This window comes from Arvicola amphibius, chromosome 9, assembly GCF_903992535.2.
Source record: "Arvicola amphibius chromosome 9, mArvAmp1.2, whole genome shotgun sequence".
NCBI lineage: Eukaryota > Metazoa > Chordata > Mammalia > Rodentia > Cricetidae > Arvicola > Arvicola amphibius.
Genome location: NC_052055.2, coordinates 74,142,677 through 74,169,633, shown reverse-complemented (window position 1 = coordinate 74,169,633; position 26,957 = coordinate 74,142,677). Strand labels below are relative to the sequence as shown.

General features: G+C 45.3%; 1 protein-coding gene across 1 annotated transcript; it reads right to left on the bottom strand.

Annotated features, from left to right (window-relative positions):
• Positions 1-278: 278 nt before the first annotated feature.
• Slc25a27 (solute carrier family 25 member 27) lies at positions 279-26,775 on the bottom strand. The gene is made up of 9 exons (XM_038343521.1): positions 26,512-26,775; positions 23,746-23,937; positions 21,587-21,671; positions 17,588-17,710; positions 14,651-14,761; positions 10,512-10,598; positions 7,924-8,016; positions 7,235-7,337; positions 279-1,982 (listed from the first exon to the last, which is right to left on the bottom strand). Exons 1-9 carry the CDS (start codon positions 26,615-26,617, stop codon positions 1,911-1,913), a joined length of 972 nt encoding a protein of 323 aa, XP_038199449.1. The 5' UTR covers positions 26,618-26,775; the 3' UTR covers positions 279-1,910.
• Between the last annotated feature and the right edge of the window lie 182 nt (positions 26,776-26,957).

Sequence of the window (26,957 nt, the reverse complement as noted above, 5' to 3'; positions counted from 1 at the left end):
GAGCTGGTGCAAGTTGCTTAGGTACCTAATTAGTGTAGAGATGGTCCACTGGAATACCCATAATAATCAGGACCTTCGCGCTTTGCAGCTCACGCAACCTCCTTTCTCTGGGCTTCAGTCTCCAAACTTGTAAAGTGACGGAGTTTGTTCAATCAGATGATCCTGAAGGATAGTGTCAAGAATTCAAGTGGATTAAGAAAGCAAAGAACGTGTCGGTGCCTAAGCGGCATTCCAGTCCCAAGCCCCCCAAAGAATAAAGCTACGCCAATTTTTAATAGTTCAGTTTGCATATAATTATTTAATTCCATCTTTGCTTAGTCATAAACATTACAAAACATAGGAAAACCAAATTTTCTCCAAAGTGATTCAGTTTGTGGAGCAGAATACTTGGGGACTTAAGCACATAATATAGTATAATAGAGACTATATATATTTAGCAACTCAATTACAGATTGACGAATACAATGGAAAGGTAAGCAACCTGAAGACGAAAAGGGATCGATCTCCGCCTTCTGCAAATGAAAAAAATGAGAGGGTTACACACATTGAAAGGTCTGTAGACGTGTGCTTCCTCCTTTAAAATGGCAGTGATTATCCACCCACACAGTCATGCTGACGACAGCATGGATGTCCATCGTGACATCTATCGGTTGGCTCTGAGGTCTACCTTGGGCCTGAGTGGTTGGGGTTTTCCTAGTACCATCTCCAGCCTGTACCCCTAGCTGTAGCCATCCATCCTAAAATGCCCTATGTCTGAGGCTGGGGGAGCAGGTGTGCGCAGGTGAATCTGGAGCAACTGTTCTAAAACAAGCAAAAGGACCAGATGCAAAGATTGAGAGATTAGCATGACCTACAGATGGTACACGCTTGTCACATCTTATGCAAGAATGAGCAAGATTCAAAACGACTAATCCTTGGGCTTCTGAAAGTTCTAAAACGGCATCTGAATTGTCTCTCTTCCTCTCTGTGATAGAGGGGGCAGGTACAGAAAAAGCCACATCAGAGTGAGCTGATTTCACGTCATTCTTGCTCCGAAAACACCCAGGAAGAGCTGATGACGTTATGAGGTGCTTCCTACAACGACCCTGAGAGCTGAATCTCAGTCAAATACATTGTGGTTTCCATTGGTGACGATCCTCTCAGAGTTACTGACAAATGCGAGTTGTCGTGGAGTATGCTACAGGCGGCAAATGCTCTGCTCTCACTGTCAGGGTAAGTACCTGGCTCTAGCTTGTGTGGAGGAGTGACATCCGGTAAGCACACCCGTAAAGGTGGGTCCTGCCAGCAATGGGCCTCTGCCCTTGCAATCCAAACATCACTTCAAGTTCCCTCTTTAGCTTTCCGTCCTCCTTGCCAGAATGGTAAAGCAACTTCTTTCAGCACTAGGGAAACGCAACATGTTTATTCTTGCCCTTTCCTTTGCCTCCTGCAGTTTACGATATGTGCTCTAGTAACAGAAAAGAGAGTTGTCACGCCACAACAAGAGATACTGGCGCACAGGTTAAATGTGTTTCCTAAGCACTACACAGTTTTTCACATCACTGCCGTCTGTCCAGGTCTGAGGGGCTGGCTCCCTCTGGGGCTCCTCTAGGCAGACACTTTTGCAGGGATCAGCAGCTCAAAGTCTTAAACCTTTGGGTCCAAGGTCAAAGTGGTCCAGGTTCCATTCTTTAGGAAATGCCGAGCTGGGTCTCAGTGGTTGGTCTTGAGAGACTGGGACCAGACAGATCCCTCTTAGATAAAGAGTAGAGTCAAAGAGAACTCTGGTTTCCGTAGAAAGAGAAAGTGCTGCCCCCTGTAAATCGTAATCTCTGTGGAGTAAAGTACCTTCCTAAAGAGGTAGAAATAATAGGGGGCGTGTGTTGCAGATGTCCTTGTTCGGCAACGATGAGCACTCTGGCTTTAAGGGCTTAAAACGGACTGACTCCACTCATCTCTCTGATTTTTTCATAGGTGAGCCAGAACACCATTGACCAAGGGGTCTGAAAGATTAACCAAAGAGGTTAGTGCACATTTCAAAGCAATTTTAAATATTCTACATATTACATAAACATCTTTTAATGACAGAGTCATTTTTAATCCACTTGTTAAAAAAGCAAAACAACCCCCCCCACAAGTATCTTACTGTTTACCTTCGTAAATAACCTTGAAATTTAAAAGCATTTTCATGTCATATTGATCACAGATTTCCCTAAAAACAACTTGCAATAGGAAAAAAAAAAAGAGATCTTATCCCCATTTTACAGATGAGAATGCTGAGGCTTAGCAGTCCATTGCCCACTGACATGGTGTGGAATTAGACCACAGGGCTCTTTCTACTGACTGGTTCGGGCTACAAGGCTATAATAGGGGGCATCTTGACTTCTGTACTAAGCTGCTCTCCAATTAGACATTCAGGAAGTGAGGAAGACAAAGACCAGCCTTTAAGGGCTGCGTCATAAAAATCCCAGTCCCAGATGTCTTGCAATCTGCACAACCGAGTTTGTCCTACATAGAAAAAGGGAGCTCTGGGCTCAAAATGGCTTGGCCTTAATCTGAATGACCACACCCACAGGAACCAGGGAGGGCATGGGCTGAAAGGAGGCATATATACTAGCAAGGAGGGATTCTCAGAGAATGGGCGGGCGCTTGGATGGAAGTCCTCTCTAGTTTGGTTCTCACCAGTGCCTAGAGATGATTTCCATTCTATAGCAGTTAAGCAGTTAGAATCTAGACAGTATTTGCTAAATGTGTTTGTAAAGGAATGCATATGCCTGCATGTGGGAATTCTAAACATGTTATATTGGCAGCCTGAGGACTTACTCACTAGTGATGAGCTGATCTGCACAGAAATAGCTGATATCATAACCACAAAGCTGTGAATGTACCATATTCCCGAGCTGTCAGGGCAACTGCAGAGACCAAGGAGCCAGGGATCCTGGTTAAGAAGGACCCTGCGGCAATCTCTAATGGTGTGGTTGTCAGCTTTGCTTTTTTTCATATGAACGCAACAGTACAGGTTCGAAACTGCAGGGGCTGGGTGAAGCAATATGCCTCCTTTGCCTGGGGGAAGGGACTGCGGCAGGGTTTAGGGGAGCTACTGAGTGAGTTCAGGGAGAGATGGTGTAGCCAACGTCTATGGGGAGCTAGTGGGTGGGGCTGACTGAGTCTCTGTGCATGCATGTTGTCTGTACTGAGCTCCCTACCAGCACGGTTATGTCAATAATCCAACTGCATATGGTGCGGTGTTGCTGCCTCTGGTTTATCCTGGGACCGCTGAAGTCCTTACTCTTTCCTGTTTCTGCAGAGCTCTATACTCAAAAGCTCTTTTTGCTTGATATCTTTAAATCTTAAATTTGCAAATAAGCTCCTCCTGCTATGATGCTTGGCAGGTGACCTCCCAATGCTAACCTAGGCTCATACAGGGCTTGAGTTTATGAAGAACATGCTGGCCTGGAGGCAGCAGTTACTTGTATGATTTACCAAATGTGATGTGTGGCGTCAATATCCCAGTTATTCTGACCTAATCAAAAACATCAGAAGTCAGCTGGGTACTTGAAGGCGCTGATGAGTCAGATGTCTGGGTTCAGTCATGCACAGCAACAACCCGCAGGACAATAAACAAGCACCCTGGTGATGTTTGTTGGGTAGGGAGCCTTTCTTTGGCACCAGTCCTCCATCTGTATACACCCCTACTTTCTAGTTTTCCTTATGTGTGTGGTGAGCATGTGTGTGTGTGTGTGTGTGCGTGTGCGCACGTGCACGGGCGTGTGTGTTTGTTTGTAGGTATGCATGTGGGAGGCACCCAAGATTGCTATCAGGAATCATCCTCAGTTGCTCCTCTGCCTTATTTGGTAAGGTAGGGTCTCTCAATCAAACCTAGAGCTCACTTATATGGCTAGTCTGGCTAGCCCACTTGTTCCGAGGATCCCCACCTCTGCCTTCAGAGGCTGGAATTACAGAAGGCCAACACACAGAGATAACGTTTACATGGGTTTTAGGATCTGAAGTTTGGACTGCACACTTATGTTGCAAGCACTTAGCTACCAAGCCATCTCCCCGGCCCCCATTTCTTTATATTCCTTTAAGATTTCTGTCAGCTAGCTAAAGGATCTCAAGGAACTCAGCACACTGAACCAGTAAGGAAAAGGGAGTCAGAGTCAAAAACACCTGGGAGGCAATTCTGCTCTGCCACAACTGTATGATCTTGAGAAAATCTCTTACACACCGAGATCTGGTTTTCCCACCTGGAAATGTGAATGATGGAACCTGCCTTACTGTATTCTCGCGCGAATTTAGAAATGATTCTTGTGCGTGAAGCACTTAGCACACAGTGGGTGCTTTAAGAAATGCCTGTGTCACCTCTACCTCCACACATGATGCTGACGCCCACGTTACTCCCTCCTCCGTCATTTGACAAATGCCTACAGAAACATCACAGCCCAGAACAAATGGCAACTCTCTGCAGCCTTTCGTGGCCCTCAGACAGCTAACGGTTACAGGCATGCTTTCTGCACTACCCATATGCCCCCACAGTATTGTTCATGCCGCTAACAGACACAAGTGACTTAGAAAGATGTCCTCCAACATCACACTGCCTGGGGCTGATGCTAAGAAATAGTAGCTAATGACCTAACTTGGTTACGTCATGCAGATGCTCTGCCCTTATTTCCTCCTCTGTAAAGAGGGACACGACGACAGCTCACTGCGTAGATAGCTGGGGGAACTCAATGGGCTGAGCCACGGTTATAAGGAGGACAGTGCTGCACATGCACCAAGTGATTCGCTGGTGCTCACCACTTTGATAACCTTTAACCACTTACCGAAAAGGACTGTCTTATTCTTGAGTGTGGCCAGTGCCTCTAACAGCTCCTTCTTTGCATAAGCCCAATAAAAAACAAATAAAACAAAAGAAACCCTATAGTTTAAGTGAGAAATATTCAATTTTAAAATGATTTTAGGCTAATCAAGACCACCCAAATAAGGTGGGGCTCTGTTGCTTATTAGTTCTAGTACACTTTGTAACATGGTCTGAATCTACAGTGTAAGATGATGGGATCATGGGAGGCACTGGCCCTATCATTAGACAGTTAATCCATTCATTAGGAGGGAAGGCCTGGTTGGAGAAAGTAGGTCACCAGGGGTGTCATGTGTGTGTGGGTATTGTATGGATGTGTGTGCACATGTGTGTGCACGTGTGCTCAGCAGTTGACTGTGTGTGAGAAGCCAGAGTCAATGCTGGGGATCTCCTGTAGTTGCTTCTCTAACTTATTGAGACATAGTCTCTCAATGAGACCTGGAGCTCAGCATTTCCGCTAGACCAGCCAGCCAGGGAGTTGGCGAGGTATATCTGCTCACGTCCCCCAGTGCTTGGGTTATAGGTGCAAATACCACTGCACTGGCTTTTTACACAAGCGCTGGGGATCCAAACTCTGCTTCACACTTTACCCGTGGATCCATCTCCTCAACCCCTGGACAGGGGGTGTGCGGGGAGTCTGAAGGATCCACCTGTCCCTGGCCCCTTCCTGTAGACAGCTCTCTACTTTGCTCTGCCACATGCTCCTGCCAGGATGGTCTGCCTCACTAGCCCACAAGAGCAATGGAGTCAGCTGACCACAGACTGAACCCTCTGAAACCATGAGAGCAAATGAACTCTCTTTTTCAAGTTGTTTTGTCCAGTATTGGGTATTCTGTTATAGCAAACAAAGGCTGACTGGCATAGTTATGTCAGACACTGCTAAGAGCTTCTGCTGTTAATTTCTTCTTAATAACCAGCTGCTATCCCATAGTGACAGACAGCATATATTCCCAGTTGCCACCTGGGAACGGACATTTCTTACACTCCCTGCATCTCCATCCCATCTGCATCTAAGATTCTGATTCTGATCTAATTCTGATATTAGGGTAATCTTCTGTTTATCTATCCATATGTCCTACAGGCACCTCAAAACTATCTGTGTCAAAAATTAAGTTTATTGCAGCTACAGTTTTCTTGCCCTACAAATGATGCCCATTTGCACAAACTGTTGTCAGCTCCTGTTGCCCAGAGCCTGTTTTTCCCCGTCTTCTCTGGTCATTCTGCTGTCCTCATCCGATCAGGCTTCTATACCCCAAATACCTATTAAAAGGTATCCTCTTCCCTCACTGCCCAATTCGATCTGCTCCACCACCATGCTTCCTCGGTCACCCCAGGCCTTTTCTCAACTCAGGGAAGACAGAATCATCTCAAGTGGCTAAGCTTCGGCCTACCCCAGTGTGCACAGTTCAGCAGGCCCTCTCCAGCTGCTTTCTGCCTCTGCTCTGCTCTTTTCCTGCCTCCTCAATTTCTCCATCTTGGCCTTCCTGCCTTCAGGATCTCAGTCTACCCCAGCCCTCTCCAGAGAATGTTTTCTTGCCATTTTGCAGGATCAAACCTTATTCACTTTTTAAATCTCAGTTCAAAGGTCTCTTCTAGGGAGGCCTTCTCAATTCCCCTTATAAGCTGTACCTACTCGCTGTGTGGCTCCACAGCACTGGCAATTCCTCCTGTGAACTCACCATTTACAGTTTCTCATTCAAGATTAAGTCCTTACTACATGGCATGCATTCAAGCATGGGTAAACAGAGTTATTTATGTCTTATTATATTATGCTGATTTTTGACTCTTTGAGTTTCTAACCTCATAACCCCAGCACATTTTCAAATACTGTTAAGTACTTACAACAGCTCTTTGCATTTAATTCTATTTATTCCATCACTAACTCTACCTAACGCTGTGTCTCAGTGCACTGTAGTCAATGACAGGAGTATTGGCATAGTGCTTTCTCCTAAAGCAGGGTCTCTGATAATACCTGGGAAACTCTGTCATCAAAATAACACGTTCCAAAGCAGCAAAATTTCCTCAGAAGAGCTCCATTCTGGAATCTGTACATCCACCCCAGCCCAGGATATTTTAGATAAGAAGACACACACAGTAAATAGCTAAATAGTAAATAGTATGTCTCTATCTACTTTCATAACAGATTATCAACCTATTTATTAATAAATGTTGACCGGTTCATTTAGTTGTTGTCTGTCAAGAAAGGAAACATGATTCTAAGGAGAGGAGAAAAAAAAACTAAAAAATATTTTTAAAAAGCAAGGATGGATGGGCCTGTTGTGGAGGCAGGGCCAAACCACACACCGGAAGAGAAAATGGAAAATATCTGTAAAATACAAGTAATTTAAATACAAAGAAAACAATAATAAAGGATAAAACAAAAGACAGCTTCTTTACCATTCTCAGCCAGGATGGTAGAAAGCCTTTATACAGGCTCAGGAAGCCTTCCCCTTGGACAGCCTGGATCAAGCAGTCAGTTGATGACTTATATAAAAGTCCCCTGCAAGGACAAAGAGACCCGTGTCACATTTCCTCCTGTGTAAACAGAGGTGAAAATAAAGCCATCTAGGGAAGGTATAGTAAACCAAATGCTTTCTGCTCGTTTAGAACAAACAGTATCAGTCCTCCACTGACATAGGTATCTTCATTTGGGTGTAGGTCTCTCCTTGCTGACTCTTTTTTTCCCCATCACCCCCTTGGTCCTCTCTGAGTTCATTCCAGCAGACCTCTTCCAAAGAGAACACAGGATTTTATACTACATCGCATTCTGTTCCCTGAAAGGCACAGGCTCGGGTCAGAGTGGTCGGTCTGCAGGTTCTCAGCAGAGGAGGCTTTCCAAACCTTGGAAAACAACGACATCACAGTAGCTACTTTGTGTCTAAATAATATGACTGTTCACTCAATTCCTCAAAGGCTCAGTATATTTGCATCAGACAAAGAGAAGGCAATTTCACATGAACGATGGCCCCATCGGACAGGAAAACACACGAAAGCATCTGTGTTGCACAGACCTATAAGAAACCATCTTTGGAACACCAAGACTGCTGCCGACACTCCAGCATGTGGGCACTAAGGGCTTTATCTACCTTCCCTGCTTGTCTCGAGGTTGGTTCATTATTCGGCTCTTAATGACATCAGCCGGGGTCCCCAGAATAGAAGCTACGAGTCCCGAACACAAACTGTAGACACAAAGAAATGAGAGTTAAAGAGAATACTCAAATAGCTCCCGAACTCTAAGAAAAAGCACGTAACATCGAAAAAGAATGCAGTGCAAAATACTATTTGAGATTAAAATTAATGTTTAATTCTGTAAAGAGACAGAAAATATTTAAAGCATAGCAGCCAACAGGTATGTGCCTCCCAGTGCCAGGCTTCCTGTCAAGGAGGGAACAAGAGAGATAAGAGTCTCCCCTTGGAGACAGCTTGGGAAATGAAAGATCTTGTCAGGCAAGCTTGATGACCTGAGTCCTGATTTCAGCCCAGCAGAGGAGAAAGCTGACTCCCGTAAGGTGTCCTCTGACCTCCACAAACGTGCTGTGGCATGCACACACAGGCACGACACACAGTCACACCCCTACCCTCCCACTCACACCCCCCACCCCTACCCACACAGTCACACTCCATACCCTCTCCCCACCCACACAGTCACACCCCATACCCCCTCCCCCAACACACAGTCACACCCCATACCCCCTCCCCACACACAGTCACACCCCATACCCCCTCCCCACCCACACAGTCACACCCCATACCCCCTTCCCACCCACACAGTCACACCCCATAGCCCCTCCCCACACAGTCACACCCCATAGCCCCTCCCCACACAGTCACACCCCACACCCCCTCCCCACCCACAGTCACACCCCATAGCCCCTCCCCACACAGTCACACCCCACACCCCCTCCCCACCCACAGTCATACCCCACACCCTCCCACTCCCACTCCCCGCCCCCACAGTCACACCCCATACCCCCTCCCTACCCAGAGTCACACCCCTAACCTCCTCCCCACCCACACAGTCACACCCCATACCCCCTCCCCACCCACAGTCACACCCCTAACCCCCTCCCCACCCACACAGTCACACCCCATACCCCCTCCCCACCCACAGTCATACCTCACACCCTCCCACTCACACCCCCCACCCCCACCCACACAGTCACACCCCAAACCCCCTTCCCACCCACACAGTCACACCCCAAATCCCCTTCCCACCCACACAGTCACACCCCAAACCCCCTTCCCACCCACACAGTCACACCCCAAACCTCCTCCCCACCCACAGTCACACCCCAAACCCCCTTCCCACCCACAGTCACACTCCAAACCCCCTCCCCACACACACAGTCACACCTCATACCCCCTCCCCACCCACACAGTCACACCCATACTCCCCCACACCCTTACTCCTACTGTTATGCTCCACTCACAGACAGACCAAGGCACATGGCTATCTTCAGATGCTGACCAGTGCCAGGAAAAAGCAAAGTGGGCAAATGTGATAGGTGTGAACCAGTAAATCAAGTGACAGGCAGGTAGGGAAAGGCTCTGGGGGTGGCTGAGTCACCTGTCAGAGCAGATCTGGAGGAGGTGTTACAAGGACAGAGAGTTTCATGTACAAAGAACTATTCTTGGGTCACATACAAATTCATATACACACACACACACACACACACACACACGCACAGAGATAAAGAGGGAGAAAGGGAGGGAGGAGAGAAAAAGAGGGAGGGAAGGAACGGAGAAAGGGAAAGGAGAGAGGGAGGGAGGGGTGTAACTCCATTATCAACTTGAGAATATTAACATTACTCCACATATCTAGGGTCATCTCAATAGCATACAGGGTTTGAGATTCTTTCAGTCTTTGGCAACAAGACCAGGAGCCAGAGGAAACAAATCACTGTGCCATGAAGGACAGCAGACACCAGTCATTCAAGTGGAGAAGCTAGAATTGTGTGTCAAAGGGAAGGACCATCGAAGAGCTGATCTGTGTCCTCTGGGTCCCTTCCCTTTGTTCTTGCTCTTGGTCTCCCCGAGCCACTCCTTTGAAGGTTCTAATAACTCATTTTCCTCCTCTTTATTTACTGCTCATAGTTTTCACACTTGTCTAGTTCTCCCTGTTGGTGAGCTTCCTGGGCAGGGCCACTGCAAAATCCAGACAGACACACGTAGCCCAGAAGGCCATACATATCTGCTGCACCATCAGAAACTGCCCCTGGGGCAGCTGCAAATCAAGAACAAATCTTGGCTGAGTACAGTCTGAAATATGGTGTAATTTTATCTGTCTCTTTCACATTCTAACTGCAACACACTTGAAGAGAGTGATTCTTTCAAAACAGCATCGTCCTTCTCTCAGGGTGACAAATGACATTCTTGACCAAAAGATCCCCAAAGGTAGAATTTATGTCAACTATTCAGGACAGGGTCATATATGTGTTTAGAGAGATGGCGTGGGGCTAAGAGCTCTCACTGCTCTTGTGGAGGCCCAGTGTGTGGTTCCCAGCGCCTGTGCCTCCAGCTACAGGTGACACGACACACTCTTTGGGCCTCAGGAGCCACCTGCACTCAGATCTCCACAAACAGACACAAATGCACACACATAATTAAAAATAAAATTAAGCCCTAAAAAGAAAAGGAAACAGAGAAAACAAAATGCCTCGAAAGAGCCACCTACCTGGATAAGCCGTGAGTGGCGATGTTCTCCTCTAGCTGCGTGTTCAGTACCAGGTAGTGCTTCACCGTATCATAGGTGGTTAGGTCTGGCAAAGGGAGAAGGGTTGAAGTTTCATTCATTCAACAGTCAAGAATACGCTGGGCTTGGGGTTGGACTGTGTGACAATGAAGGACACCATTCTTGTTTTTAAGCAGAGGCAAGCAGAGCTACAAACAGTAGCAGAGGAAGAGTGGAAGGAATGGGCACCCACTGTTTCTAGCTATGTATGTTACTCCCTGGAATGTTTGGTCTTTGGACTAAGATATGTCTATCTGAACCTGTGTTAACACCCTGACAGTTATAATCAACAGATCTGGACTACTGTTATACATTACACTTGTATACCTTTTTTTCTAATGACAAATGAGAGCTATTAAGGGACTTAAACAGGAGAGGTGTACCACAGTGCTGGGGTTTGTATACCACAGTGCTGGGGTTTATGGTGATGACCCACACTGGAGTGGAGAGGCAAATGAATGGTGATATGGCGAGAACAGACAGGCTCCTTTTCTAGAAGTCTGGGAAAGTCGGTAAGATGAGCATCTTTGCTCGCTGACGGCATATGAAACAACAAGCTAAACAAACCACCGGATGTCCAGATGTCAGCAGGTTCCAAAGCCAGTACTCTGCAGACAAGTGGGAAAAGAAAAGGGAGCCCAAAGAACAGACAATGCGATGAAATCTTCAAGTTCGGTGAAAAAGGAAGGTCTCTTGCTAAAATGACACCTACCAGAGACCCAAAGGAAGCACATTAAATGACTGTTTAGATAGCTAAAAGAAACTCTCTCGATGAAAGGAAAGCATTGGCCACAAGGCAGGAGCTGGCTTGGGATAAGAACGATGATGCAGAAGGCTGGGGTGGCAGAGCAAGCAAGGGAGACAGAGAACTGCAGGGCACAGTGCTGGCCCAGGCTATTGTGGAGAGGCTCAGAGGTCGCACCGTAGGAAGACAAGGGGACTACATATGAGACCACAATGCTAATCCTAGTAAGAGATGATGCTGGCTTGGTTATGGTGTTGTGAGCAGCCCTGCTCAGCTTCTGCATAAATTCTGAAAGCAGAAACAGCCAGCATATCTAATACAGAGAAACAAAAAAAAGATGAAAGCATGCTTCTAAGTGTGAACAATTTAAAGGGAATTGAAGATAAAGATAGAAGCAAATATTATTATTATTATTATTATTATTATTATTATTATTATTTACAAGACAACAGCATTGGTCACCTTTGTAAAGCCAGTTCAGGGATGGTGGGGGCAAAGTGGCCATGGGATGTCTAAGGAGGGACCATCAAGGAGGCTTTTGTAGTGGCTACAGAGGATGCGGTAAGTCATCTATGAACCAAGAAGCTCCGGTGATAAAGAGAAGACAGAATTAACCTCACTCAGTGACTAATCGACCCAAAGGACAATGGAAGAGATGAAACTCATACAACAAAATGGCTTGGGGGGTATTTTGACAGAATGGAAAATGGGAAAGAAATGGTTTGATTAAGAGGTCTGATTTAGATACCTTCAAAGTGAGACAGCCAAAGGAAGGCCCTGGGAAAGCACCTGGAACTTGGGACAGAGTTGAGGCAAACTCTGAAGGAACAAATTGAGGAACTACAATCTCAAGGATTTCTGGGGAAAAACATTAGCTACTAATGAGACAGAGCAGACGTGCATGGAGTGACATAGAAAACGGATTTATTCCTTCCACATTTAGGTGGTCTGCTACTGAGATTCCCCAAAACAATTCCTTAGAGACATATTTTCCATCCTAGAAAAATTCTCTCACCGATTAAGCCCTGAACATTTGATGATTCCTATAAAAGATTGGGGGAAAAAGATGGGAAAAACCATGCCACTGCCTTCAGGGGTTCACCATGTAGAGAATGACAGCGATGGCCTCAGAGAACTACAGATATTGAAACGGACATCCAAGGTGACCGGGCATGGGGAGGGCTCGTGAGACCATGAGGGTCAGGAACGATGCCTGGGGAGAGACAACAGATTAGCTGAGTATTAAAGGGATTTACAGATGAAAACTGAGCACAAGAGGGGCAAGACTGAAAGCAGCGGGGAGAAGAACAGCTCTGTGCCTGCAGGGGTGTGGCCTCTAAGCTCATGCTTTCTGCTGTTCTCCTGCCAGCAGGCACAATGAACCGCTCAGGGAGCTGACAGCACCTGGAAAGTTCTGGGGGTTCCTACGTCATGTTCCAAAATTTCCACTTGGTTATCTAGTGAGAGGCCAGTGGAAGGTGACGAGGACACGGTCAGTGACAGGAGAAACCTGTCTGGATAGATCTGTGGACAGCTTAGGGGATGAGCTCAGTTAGGGGATTGAGGCAGGGGCCAAGCTGGGAGTTGGTTTGATGGTTTGCCCTATTGGAAGCTTACAGTGGTGTATGGCCCCTATAGACTCCCGTGTGCTTGTATGTTTGGCATGTAGGGAGTGGCACTATTAGGTGTAGCCTTACAGAAGTAGGTGTGGCCTTGCTGGAGGAAGTGTGTCACTGTCGAGGTGGGCTTTGAGGTCTTATAAGCTCAAGTTTCACCAGTGTGACATACAGTCTCCTGTTGCTGCATGTGGGTCAAGATGTAGAACTCTCAGCTCCTTCTCCAGCACCAAGTCTGCCTGCCTGTGGCCATGCTTCCCACCATGATGATAATGGACGAAACATCTGAACTGTAAGCCAGTTTCAATCACATGTTTTCCTTTATAAGAGTTGTCAATGTCACCCTGGTCTACAAGAGCTAGTTCCAGAACAGGCACCAAAGCTACAGAGAAACCTTGTCTCGAAACAAACAAAACAAAACAAAACAACAACAACAACAACAAAAGAGTTGCTGTAGTCATGGTGTCTCTGCACAGCAACAAAACCCTAAGGTGGTTACTAAAGATACTGAAGTAACAGGTATTGTAATTGGGGGCTTGGCTTCAAATGACAGGACAAGGAAGAGGCTGGTAGCTGTGACATCTAAATTCCAAGGCCGGCTCTGCACACACATGAAACGACTGTCCCTAGAGATAAAAACCTAGGATGACAGGAACACATCTTTCATTTCTACACCCTAAATTCTATATTCTTAACAAGACAGGTAAGCTGCTACTTTACTGTACGCTGTCGCTTGGAATCTTTCCTATCCTCTAATTCTCGTGAAGCTTTCAGGTTCATTTTGGAGAATAAACATGGCTGGCATACCAGTACCCATGGCAGAGACATACCCACTGTACATCTAAAGCACAGATATCATCAACTTCAGGAGCATCTGCCTGGTGGTGGGATGGCCTCTCGATGCTATGAAATGCTATTTTTGTGTATGTTTATAGGCTCTAGATTTTTAAGTTATAAAACTGGGCATATATACTTAAAATAATCTATATTCTTAGGGAAGGCTATACCTAGCTTTTCAATAATGGTATCCGTCAGCACATAGCTTTAAAATGTTCTCCCTCTCATGTTTTCTCTAATAGTGTGAGTGTAGCATGATATTAGCAGTGTTTCCTAAATAGGAATATTCGGCTGTTATGTCTTAATTTTCTTGACACAATAAAAAATTTATTTTATGACTCAGCCTGGCCTTGAACTCACAGCCTTCTGACTCAGCCTTTCAAAAAATGAGTTTTACTCTTTTCTAGAGCTTTACTCTCTTCCTTGATATATAATTGTCCAGTGGAAACTTTATGGTTATGGTATTTAAAAAAGAAAGTAGAAATTAAAAATAAGAGGCAAGGAAGGAGTAGAGGGGAATTGTGGGGGGAGTGTTCACATTCCCAGGCTGCACGCCATGCTGTTCAGGGCAGAGCCACAGCGAGAGAGACCTGGGCGTCTGGGCAGAGTGACTGTCAGGCAGTTCCACACGTCAGTTTCATCTCAGAGGACCATCTGGACTGCGCAGAAGGCCTCAGATAGTTTGGCCTTTTCTGCTTATGGGGACATTGCTTTCTGTCTTTGGTCCTTTTTGTACATCACTGAATGAGGATAAACACTCAGTTATTGTTGCTGATTCCTGTCACTGAAAAGCACTACAATGCCTTCCACACCCTGACGTTGGTAGGCCCGTAACTTGTTGACTACGGCTTTAGAGAGTCAAGAAGCTTGTTACCGGAGAGAGTCCCATGTTCACAAGCGCAGCTCTTTGAATATTGGGCACCCAGCCTGCCCACAGCCCACGAATTCCTCCTTCAGCCAAGATTTTTGCAAACGCATGATGTACTCCACGGAATCTAAGGAAAATAACAAAGAAATATTAGTCTATGTATTCTTGTGTATGGATGGCAGATGTGTAAACTTTACCTTCTGCTGATCTGGTCGGGACACAGGCAAAGGAATGGCTCATGGTGAACAATGCCTGGTGGAGCCATAAGAGAGGCTCCAGGAAAAAAGGCAGAGGCTCTGTCTTTTACCTCAGGTGCATTCTGCTCCCTGGATTGTTCTCAGATGTGATTTCGTGCCTCCTGCAACACATACTTGCATTCAGTTTATAAAGCATGTCTATTCTTGTTGGATGTTGGATCGTAGCTAAGGAGCCCAATCCCGTGAAAGGATATGCCAAGTGCGGTCCTCAGTGTGCCCTGGATCTGAATATGGCCTTCTGCCTTGTTTCTGTGCTTCCCCAGAAAGAATCTATAGTACATGCCAGGTAACTGTGTTTAAACTGGTCTGTCCTCAGAAGGTTCTGGGAAAGGCTGATCTGTTAAGATTTAGTGTGTGCTTGCTGACATGTATGTACATGTTTTCCTGAACTCAATCTTGCTGTCTCTGTTACGTTCATGTGTAAGAGTGCAGTGGAGCTGAAGTAGAGTTGCCTGCAGCGTTAGAAGGTAGGCTTGTCTTCCTACAGATTTCTCAGCCCACAGGATCTTCGGGAGCCTTGCAGGCCCTGTGCTAAACAGCAAAAGGCAAATGTGACCTTCAGCAACCATGGAGGACCCTGAGGAGTAGCTCTGGGTGTCAACCAAGTAAGTTCTCTGTCATTTTTTAATCAATAACTCAAGTAAAATTTTATCCTTCTCAAAGATCTCTGATGCAGTTTGACAGCTGAGAGGTTTTGTTAATTTAAAAGGACAACCTCACCAAACGAATTTCAGTAAAATACAAATCCAAGACCTACAAGTTATAAAGGTGTGAGAACAAACACAAGTTATCAAACTTCTCTCTCATTGTGCCTTCCATAGTCTTAAAAATACTTTTCATTGTGCAAAACTATCTGTCACAGTCATTCTGACAGAAATCTGCTACTGTTTATACCATGTATGTCTAAAACTTCTGTTTTCACAAACCCAAAGAATTCTTGTGAGTTCCAGGGAGCCGAATTGAAGGATCCACCTAAAACAGGTCAGATACATCCCCTTCAATTCCTTGGTCCTAAAATTTTTTTTCCCTTAATTTAACTCTGTTCTGCCAATACCTTAAACAGGTGTAAGACAAACCAGACATTTCCATACCACAAACACTGGAGAGGAGTAAAGAGACCAGCTATGCCAGGATGTGGCCAGCACCCAGCCTTCTCAGGTTCCCCCCAAAAGACGACGCCCACAAAATAAGCAGGAAGAAGGTCTTGAGAATCTGGCCTCCCAATTCCTTTAACCTGGAGGTGCCTAACCTTCCGCCTTTTATTATAAAAATAGAGATGGGAATGTAATAATTATTCTGTCTCTTTAAGAGACAAGCCATGCCCACTCCCTCCCCCATCAGCTGAGGCAGGCAGGTCCTTCCTTCCTTCTTGCTACCCTTAGTCTTGCTCTCTCTTTTCTGACTCCCTCTCGCTGCCAATGGCTCGCTGCCTTCGAAGACTGGCACCGTGGGTCTCGTGCGTCGTACCTGCCATGGATCCACTGGCCCCTGCCTGCCACCACTTGGGGACCTGAAGCATTTCTGCTGCCTGCGGCTGGCCGGGAATCCACAGCAATTCTTATAATTCATTACATAGATGCCCACATGTCCTCCTGGGTTTCTGCTGCGGTTTTCAGAGATTTGAAAGCCTGTCAGAAAAGTGATGGGACTGGGGCCCTGGGACAGTGCCACCCCTTGCTAAGTCAGAGTGCCGTGTTTTTTCTGCCTGCTGTGGAGTCCACTCTAAGGCTGCAGGGAGTCCAGGCTACTGCGGGCAGGCTAGAGAGGGCAGGGGCGCAGTGGTCCATGGTGAACGCTCAAGGAAGGCATCGGCCCCTCCTCATAAAGTCCAGCCTCAGCTGGAGAACTGTTCCCAGGAGGCACACTTCAGACTCAGCTCAGATCTCCTATACCTTCCTCTCTCCTAGGAGGGGTCTGTCTGGCAGAGCTCGCCTTTTCCCAGGAGAAACAGGCTACAAGAATCTAGCAACACTGACCTCACTACTTCTTCCAGGGGAAAATTCAAGATGTTTAGAGACAGTAGTCTTAATCATCAGGAACCATCTTTAAAAATGAAGACACAGGGCTGGGCCACTTGGGAGACAGTGGCAGGCAATCCTCTTTGAGTTTGAGGCCAGCCTGGTCTACAGCGTGAGTTCCAGGACAGCCAGGGCTACACAGAGAAACCCTGTCTTGAAAAAACACAAGACAGACGGACTGTGTGATAAGTGACCTTTAGGAAGCCATTCCACATCGGGTGACATAGGATGATAACGTTAGGGTTCATACCAGGACAGAGGGCAGATGACCAAATTCTCATTCTCTCTCTTTCCTTTTGAAACACAGTATCACCTGTAGACTAGGATAGCCTTGATTTCACTATGTACCCCAGGTTGGCCTCCCATGTGCCGAGATTACAGGCTCGAACGACAATGTCCGACTGCCCAAATGCTTTACAATCGATGTGGAACAGGGTTTTCAATAGGAGGAGGAGCAAGGAGTTATACACAGTCCATCCAATACGGAGCCCACACACATCATGATGCACAAGAAGACCCGGGCTCGCACACCTCTTCACAGTCGTAATTTCAAAAGGAAAGAATCAGTGTTAATTCCTTCAGTAGAGGTTAGATTACAAATGGGAGGCATTAGTTAAATGTCCAAGAAACAGGTGACAGAGAAAGGAGAAGGAAGAGTGAGTTTCCCGGGTGACTCACCTCAAGGGCTTCCCTTCCAGCTTCCGTTTTCCTTCCATCTGCATCTGGACTTTCACCAGGTCGGTGGGGTTGGCCAGAAACTGCCCAATGACCCCAGCCATCATCCCTCCGATGACCGATTTCCTGAGGCAGAGGAGACAGTTGATTTGCTATTTGGCTTTAATTGCCCCTCATTTCACAGATTTTTACCAGGGGAACCACACTGAACTGGCACAGGCCCTGGGTGGAAGGGTAGAGAGAACAGACGAAGGAGAGAAAAGAAGACGGCCTGTTTACTGGTGGGTAGGTCCGGGGAGCAAAAGGCGCTAAAGGGCGAATCTGAAATCCTTCCACCTGAATCAGGAGGGAAGGAAAAATGGGTTTCAGCGGCAGGCACAGACACCTAGACTGATTACTTCTCTGCCCCTGGCATCTGACTGAACAAAACAACAGAGATGCAATCGCCCAAGGGGAAAAGGAAGGGAACCACAATTTCGAGCCCTGACTGAGGCTGGTTTCCCCAAGTGAACGGACCTGACAAGCATTCCTCTCTCTGGAGACACTTGCGGCCAAGCTCCTCTACTCTCCAACAGTGAGCAGGACTCAAGCATGACAATTAGTGTCGCATCCCAAGTCATGCATTAGAAGCTTTAGTAGGCAGTGCATATCATAAAAGGTTCCATTGTTTTACATTTTCACAGCACTTTAAAGGGAGTTTAAATAATTTAATTGCTCCGTTTATTAGTGATGCTACTTGTTTTTTACATGAGTAATGAACATTTATACTTCTTTTGGGAACTGGGTCTCTGCACACCCTTTCCTTAATTTTTCTTGTGTGCTACCTATGGGTTTTTATCTGTCTGTTTTGTTTTAATAGTACCAGTATGTATTATTTATGGTGAACTATTTTAAAAATATTTTTCTTTAATCTCTCTCTGTGTCTCTGTTTCTCTCTGTCTCTCTGTGCGTGTTTGTGGTGCCTGAGGGGTCGTCTAGAAGAAGATCCCTTGGAGCTGGAGTTACAGGTGGTTAGAAACTGCCCATTGGGGTGTTGAGAACTGAAGTCAGGTTCTCTGGAAGAGCAGGAAGTGCTCTTAACTGCTGAGCCTCTCTCCAGCCCCCGTGAACTACTCCTTACATTTCTTGGAACTTGCTTTGTAGACCAGGCTGGCCTCAAACTCACAGAGATCTGTCTGCCTCTGCTTCTCATGGCCGAGCTATACATTTTAAATTTCAAAGCAAGAGGCATTTGTACATTATCTCACCCAAAGGCAGGCGTCGCTGCCGCGGTGAGGAGAGCGGAAGGTGGAAGAGGTGAGGCAGTTTCTCTATGTTCCTCAGTAAGGGACAAAAATGGGATGCAAGCCCATCTCTTCACAACCAGAGCTCTACAAAAGGAAGAACACACATGGCTCTGCGGAGAGGCGGCCACAGGAATTCTGATCCTACAGAGCTGACAGTCTTGGAGGGTGTGTGTGTGTGGTGTGGTGTGGGTGTTGGGTGAGAGAGAGAGAGATATATCCGAGAGAGTGCAGACTATGAGAGAAGAGAGAGAGAGAGGGAGAGAGAGAGCAGAGAATCAGAAGCAGAAGAGTAGAGAGAATCAGAAGAGAGACAGGAATCAAAACGAAGAGATAGAAGGAGAGATGAGAGAGGAAAGAGAGAGAGAGAGAGAGAGAGAGAGAGAGAGAGAGAGAGAGAGAGAGAGAATCAGAAGACAATTTTTGGCTTTTTGGCAGTCAGATCCCCAAGAGTAACTCAGGTCATCAATCCTGACAGCAGGCGCCTTGATCTACCAAGCCATCTCATTGGCCTGCTACTGTGGTTCTTAATAATAAGCAGTGACATGGCGGAAATGTTCATCTTTAGCGTGAACAAAATGAAAGAATGTAGCACCAAACTTGAGTCACAGAGACAACCTGGAAATTGGCATCAACTCTGTGCATGTTGATTCGGTTCTCGGCCTGTATGTGCAGTCAAGGCTACAGGGATGCACGAACACACCAGCATACAGAGAAGAGAGATTACGATTCCTCAACATTCAGGGATAAACACGCATCCTCACAGCATGGGGCTCGTCCTGCGAAACACTGATGACTATGGTTTGGTCTTTGCCTTGGCCCTTAGTCAGCTTGCAGCCCATGGAAGAAGAAAAAAGAGAACCAAAGAGATGTTCAAAGGGTCAAAGAGTGCAGCGTCCAGGAAGCCAAAGAAGTGAGTGACTCAAAAGGACCAGAGGCACCTAACACCCAGGACAATGAGGATCTGGTTTAAAGGACACGAAATGCATTTGTCATTCTTACATCTTGGGAATGGAGTACATTAGTGTATGGGTTCAAGTCCCACAACTGTTAACGCTCTTTTCCAAACTTCTACATTTACAACCTAAAAACAAAAGAAAGAAAAAAACATATAAAAATGAAAAAAAAAATGGACAATAGAAAAAAAATAAGCGACAACCTAAACCCCAGGGAACAAGAAGCTTTGATTATAAAGCCATTTGCTAAACATGGTTTGGCAGAACTGACAAAGGGTGTTTCTTCATTACAATGTCTACCTTCTGTTATAAAAAGGGTCCAAAGAGCACAAAAGAAGTTTCTGCGGGAAGCCTGCTGTCCTTTACAGGACTGAGGAATCTACTTCCTACTACTGAGTACTTCTTTAATAAATTTCACATGATTCCCAAGGGAGGCTGTGCTAGCCAACCATCTGAAAACAAGAGTCATCCAGTGCAGAAGCAGTAGACGTTACTGTCAGCCTCTATTCAGTAGAACTGATACAGAAAATGGGAATCATGGTTTACTTCCTGGACACAGGCTTTACAAACTGAACCACTCAAAAACTCCTAATAATACACAAGCCAGACTCTGAAAAAAAAAGAGAAACAAACATGCATTTAATCACAAGTTGGCCTGCCTCTAGAGAGAGATGGTAGTTTATTCTCGGTGATGTTTTCTGAGGGAGTATTTTTCCATCCCGAAATTTAATTTTGGGATTAATGGTATCTAAATAAAAGGCACATGGGCAAATGCATTAAGATGTAAAGGGTTTGAAGGACTCTATCAGTTATGTGATGCCTCGAATTTACCAAAGCATTTCTGAAAGAGACCGGTGTCTTTTGATTATAATTACAAAAGTACATGATAATGCAGTGATTTAATGTGCTACTTTTATATTCATTAAAACAGACTAGCTATACTGAGGGTCATATATGGCTAGTCCTTTATCAACTTGGCACAAGCTAGAGTCATTTCAGAAGAGGGATTCTCAATTGAGAAAATGTCTCCCATCAGACTGACTCACAGGCAAGTCCGTAGGGGCAATTTTTTGATTAATATCTGATGATCTGAGAGGGCCTATCCCACTGTGGGCAGTGCCATCCCTGAGCAGGTAGTTCTGAGTTATTCAATAAAGTATGCTGAGCTAGTCATTGGGAGCAAGTCAGTAAGCAGCATTCCTCTGTGGTCTCTGCCTCAGGTCCTGCTTCCTGCACTGAGTTCCTGCTCTGAGCGCCCTCTGTAATGGACTGCTACCTGGGACTGTAAGTGGAGTAAACCCTTCACTCTCCAAGTTACTTCTGATCATGGCGTTTTATCACAACAACGGGAAGCTAATTAAGACAATGGCCTTTGAAAAAGGATGTCCCAATAGAAGATGTTCCAATAGAAGTCTTTATTATTATTATTGTTATTACTTGATTTTGAGACACATACAGCAGAGACTGGTCTCAAACTATCTTCTGCCTTCACCTCTTAAGGGTTGGAGTAATAGGCATGTACCCTCAACCCAACCATAAATTTGCTTAGATTAAAATAGTAAATAAATATGAATAATTCACGAATGCATTTCTGTTGTGTCTGTACAGAATACGTACAGAACTCTCAATTTTTTAGATGTCTATTATTTATTAAGTTTGCTACTAAAAGCAATTTTAGTACAAATGGATAGTTTTACGTAAATATAATTGGTAAAATCAAAGTCTTTGTGGTCACAGTGTATTGTTTTCAAAGCAAAACTTACCAGAGGGGATAATGCTTATCTTCACTTTTGCCAAACACAACCTCCCGGAGATGCTCATAGGTGACCATCCGACCTCCCGAATACACTGCATAAAACGCGATGAAAAACAAATTCAGTCTTGTATGTAATGAAGTAAGAGCACCTGTGACCTGGCCTCATTAGTCTTCCAAAGGAGGAATTCTTCCTGCTTCTCTGATCCCTCTAGGAAAGCCTCCCTTCTCGACTTTCTTTACCCCTCTCCATCTTTTAGGACTCAACTCACTATGTTTTTCAGATAGTTGCTCTTTGACCACAGCATCCTTGGCCCACATGGCATGTTCTAACACAGCAACTATCAAATTTACTAGCAATTAATTTCTTCTTATTATCTCCCCTCAGGGCTTCTCCAGGTGGGTTCTCAGTGTTGGTTATATTTTTCCTTTTGACAGACACCGATTCACCAAACATGAGTCCATTTATTGACTTACACACAACTAACCCCATCTAAGTTCAAGGTTGGAAGGGCTTCTGAACGCTAGAGCTTGAAGTAAGGTTAAGGAAGAAGAGCTATTCCTGTCTTCTTGTTTCAGTTCTGACCATCTTGAGCATCACCACAGGAAGGAGAGGAGAAACAGAATGCAAAGGAACCCCACCAAATAGCTCTGTGAGCTGACTAACTCAAACACCAAGTAGGAAGCTTGACATACAGAGGATCTTCTCTTTGAATAAACACATGTAACCGCACTAGAGAATTCATTAACATTTCTTCCCTTCCAGGCTTTAAGCACCCGAGAAAGATCTTAACTGGAGAACAACAAAGTGGCCAACACACGTGAAAGAGATAAAGCACAGAACAATAATGGGGTCCAAAGACAAACAGTTTAAAAGGTAGAAATTGGCATCATTAAAATTAGTACATGATGCCATCCAAGAGAGTTCTTGATGTGAAATACCAAACTTTCAGGAAGTTTGACTTGGTATTTCATAAAAAATAATAACAAATTATAAAACAGTATACGTTTCTGTGCATAATCTGACTCTTAAAGATCCTATGCTAACCTCCTCATGTAAAGAATGGAATATTAACAGCAAGCCAGCACATGATTAAAATGGATGCTTTCTGGGCCAAGGAAACAGCACGAAGGTGGAGGGTGGAGGGGCAGAAGGCCATGCCATCTCAGCATCTCCTGGGGACCAACTTCATGTTCTCCTGTCTACAAGCCGACAGGTCAGTGACCCCCATTCCTGTGAGTGGTGCCCTGGGAGCAGGGTTAGAAAGGTTCTCTCTGTGATGTCACCACTAATAACCCACAGAAATCGTTAGCCTGGGAGCAGAGGCAAGGGCAAGTCCACCTGTGCTCCCTCTACCCTGGATAAGTGCCGCAGCTGGATAAGGCAAGGTTCCTTGCTCGCTGTCACGTCAGCCTCGCTGGGCTCTGATGCACAAGTCAAAGACAATATTTTTTAACCTTTGAAGACCATGAAAACATTTACCTGAAAGCTCATTCAGGACTTTGGATTTAAAACCTACTTCAATTTTTACTGTATTTGTGGTTTCTGAAGTAAGGGGAAAATGACGTAAATTATTCATGTTTCTCTGTCTTATGCCATTAAAGAACTTACAGGGAAAAAAATACCCAAACATACAGCCAAGTAGAAACAACTCTAAATCCCTTTACATCAAGATTAAGTAATAACAGTTGTTTGACTTTGTTCAATTATCTTAAAGCACTTTATAGATATGGTGGTAGTTCTCTGTTTTTCTCCATGTGTGTAGATGTGTGTGGTGTGGTTGGTGTGTAGATATGCTCATGTGTGTAGAACCATTTTAGTGTGTGGGTGCGCATGCACGTGCGTGCACGTGCCAAGGTCTGAAGCTGACATCAGCTGTCTTCCTCCACACTTTCCCCGTTATTTCTGGCTCACCACTTCCAGTTAGCCTGGCTGGCCGGCTTGACCAAGGGTCTCCTGGACCGTCTAAATGCTCCCGTATGCATTCTCAAAACTTAGGGCGCTAACTCCTTAATAACAACTGGAAATATTTTCTTCTACTGATTTATTGAATCAGTGGGAAAAATAAAACAATGTCCTTGCTGGATTTTGGGTACAGCTGAAGAGAAAAGCAAGAATACAGAACAAGAATTCATAGCAAACTTACCAGTTAGAATCAAGATAAATACCTACGTGTCTGTAAATGGCGGGCGTCACTCCTTGCCACAACTTTAGGAAGCCTTCCTCTTGGACAATTCCTAGGGCTGTGCGCACCATGCCCCTATAAGGGGCAGATTCCGTTGCACCATCTCCCAACCTAGCAAGAGCAGCTTCTCCTTGCATCTGGAGTCGGGTTTTGGTGAGATCGAGGGGAAAGGTTGCTAATGAAATGAAAAACAAACGAAGGGGAGGAAAAACCCAAAACATTCAGACAAACCAACAAAACCCCTAAAATCATAGGATTAATACTCTCCCATGATTAGGAGATTCTGAAGTATAAGAATATAGCAGAATTGGCCAGGGAATCTGTTAAGAAAATATACACTTCCTATCCCATTCCCAGGCATTCTGAATTAGTAGATGGGTGATTTAGAAAGTAGATTATCATGTCTTGGCAAATCAAAAACTCACTGCCTAAGAGCATCCCAGAGCATCCCCAGATTAAAAAAAAAGAAAGAAATCAAAATAATCCCACAAAGTAGGACAATCCTTGATCTCTTTTCAATAAAAACGTACAATATTAAATCCGCTTCAATTTTCCCAGTGAGAGATAGCTTATAGTAGTCATATTCTGCTGTGTCTTCTTGACCATAGCCGCTGTCATTTGAGAGCTGCTACAAATTTAGAATAAACTTGAAGCCGAATTCTACGATGTCATGGGTGGTTTTCCAATGCGAATGAATCACAGAACTGATGTTTACCATGCAATGAAGTTAGAATGTCTTCATATACGGAGGTGGCAATGCTCAACATTCTTCAAAGTGAGGCAAATATTTAATTATATTTTTCTGAATTGATAAGCTTTACACAGTGCTTTCATAAGTTCTTTGTAAGTCCCAACTTTATTCATTAGAAAATGGGTTTACATGTCAAATTAGAAACAGACTGTTTTTATCTGAAAGCATATTTTAGCTACTCAACCCACATGAGGAAGATGAGATTTAAAATGTCACAATACAATTTCCCAAATTACTCTAAGAGGGGTATGGAGATGAGCTTATGAACATCACTGACAGTACTTAAGATTTTTCAGTGACCAATACCTGATCCAGAATCCATGAATACGTTTTCTAAGATGGAGGGGATGAGTAGAGGGGGTGTTACATATTTCCCACTAGATTTTGAAAACACTTAGTATATAGCCAATAATTTCCCTAAGCGGGTGTGTCTTGCACATACATACTTTAGGAAGTGTTTTATGGACACATAAAACAAACAAAAAAAATACAAAGAGGGAGGATCTTCTATCCACATACAAATTCTACTTCCCAAAACATATTTTTGTTTTGCTTTGATTCTGGTTATTCCATAGTTCCGGCTCTCCTGCTGAACTGGTCTGTATGCCCCTTCGCCAATGAACTCTGTTTCCCAAGCCTCTGATGCCTAAGCATCTAGCACCTTTCCCAGAAATGCTCCTGGACAGGCCAGGGAGCTGCAGTGAGGAGCCAAACTGCTAACGTATCTATCACTCAGCCATCTGACTTTTGATGTCTGTAAAAGTTGGTGAAGTTTATTTCAGAAAGTAGATGATAAAAAAAATATGTTCCACACTAGCTGTGAGAGAAGAGAGATAGAGACGGGCCAGAGAGCAAGAAGGCAAGAGTCTGAAGGGCAAACAACAGAGAGTGCTGGCAATGCTAGACTAAAGGGAAATAAGCCTGCTAGAAGAAGACTGAGTAACATTTTCAAATGACTAAATACACTAGAGACATCCTCCTTTCTTTCTTTCTTTCTTTCTTTCGTTCTTTCCTTCCTTCCTTCCTTCTTTCTTTCTTTCTTTCTTTCTTTCTTTCTTTCTTTCTTTCTTTCTTTCTTTTTTAATGGACAAGAAAATGTAAGGGCAATCTGAAATCACTTCACAGAGACCACAGTTTGAACTCACCCCACCCCTAACCCTGGCTCATGCCATCAGCTCACGCCAAGGTACCACAATCCACTCTAGGTGGTCTGTCCATTTTTTGTTATTATTTCTTTGGACTCATTTAGATGAATCTTTTTTTTCTATGATGTTCTTGTGACACACAAAAATAGCTTCTCTTGCAACAAGCAGCAGTTGTAAATGTCTCTCTCTGAACGTGCCCCCACTGGCCTGGAAGAAGGCCACACAGGGGTCTTTGCAACTGTATAGCCAGGACCCACTACTGTATCGACTGCATTAATGACCCAGTTAAATAGCTATCTTGCCTTGCATTTACCATTTTTATAAAAATTACTTCTCAGGGTTCCTCCTGTAAGGTAAACAATATAGGGGTCAATATGAGGTGGCCGGCTGACTTTAGACAGGTGTTCAGGAGGAATGGTTAATAACTGAAATCCTCCAGGTGCTCCCTCCCCCAACTCGAATCTTAAAAAATTCTGAGGCTGTATAAGGCTATAAACCATGAAAATAGACGATCCCAGAGATGATGAAATATATGTGGAACAAATGGATTATGATTCCAAAAAGGTCATCCTCACCAAAGGGGAAACGTTTCCTAAAGAGGCAGGAGGGCTCATGAAGAGCCCAAGAGTACTCACTCAGGCATTAGACATCATCCCTCGGGGTGGGAAGACAACCCTGGAAACCTCCAATCCATGCTCCTCCCGAAGCTGGCCTACTGGGCACCTGACCACATCCTTGCGAGAGTGCAACCTCTGAAGATGCTCCAGCCTGGAGCGGGGCTGCCCGCCCATCCCTCCCCCAGCGCGATGCCACGGCCACTCGCTGGGGATACCGAGGCGGGGGCGGCTGGTACCTAGCTCGGCCACGGTTGCGGCGCAGCCGGACAGTAGGAACTTGCTCATCCGAGGCCATCTCTGCGTGAGCGGCAGCAGCGTCTCCTCCTCCTCGGGGACAGACATTCAGCAGCAGGTCAGGACCACTGGGCACTCCTAGTCGCCTGTGCACCTGCCACCCTGCGGGCGCCGCCCCTCTTCAGTTCAAGAACGACCGGGGAAAGACCATATGTGCTTATAAGGTACAGCAAAGTCGCCTCCTGCTTAGTAGCTGGACCGGTCTGGGGGGCCTCAGGTACTGAAAAACAAAGCGGAACCCAAGATGCTTCTGGGAAATGTAGTTCTTGGGACTCCAAGACGCCTCTGATTGGCTGGCAGCTAGGCGCCCTCTGCAAACAACCAGCTACTGGATAGCTAAGGCTTCGGTGTGTGTTCCCGCCCACCCGTCCCAACCCAGGCCAGTAGT

Bases quoted from the DNA above. Each gene is read 5' to 3' on its own strand.
- Slc25a27 (XM_038343521.1), bottom strand. From the start codon at position 26,617: ATGTCTGTCCCCGAGGAGGAGGAGACGCTGCTGCCGCTCACGCAGAGA. The intron at 10,599-14,650 runs ACTCTCTCCGGT...TCTCCCTTTGCC, and splicing joins GCTGCGCTTGTGAACATGGG to AGACCTAACCACCTATGATA. The intron at 1,983-7,234 runs GTAAAGAAGCTG...TTAATCTTTCAG, and splicing joins TACCATCCTGGCTGAGAATG to ACCCCTTGGTCAATGGTGTT.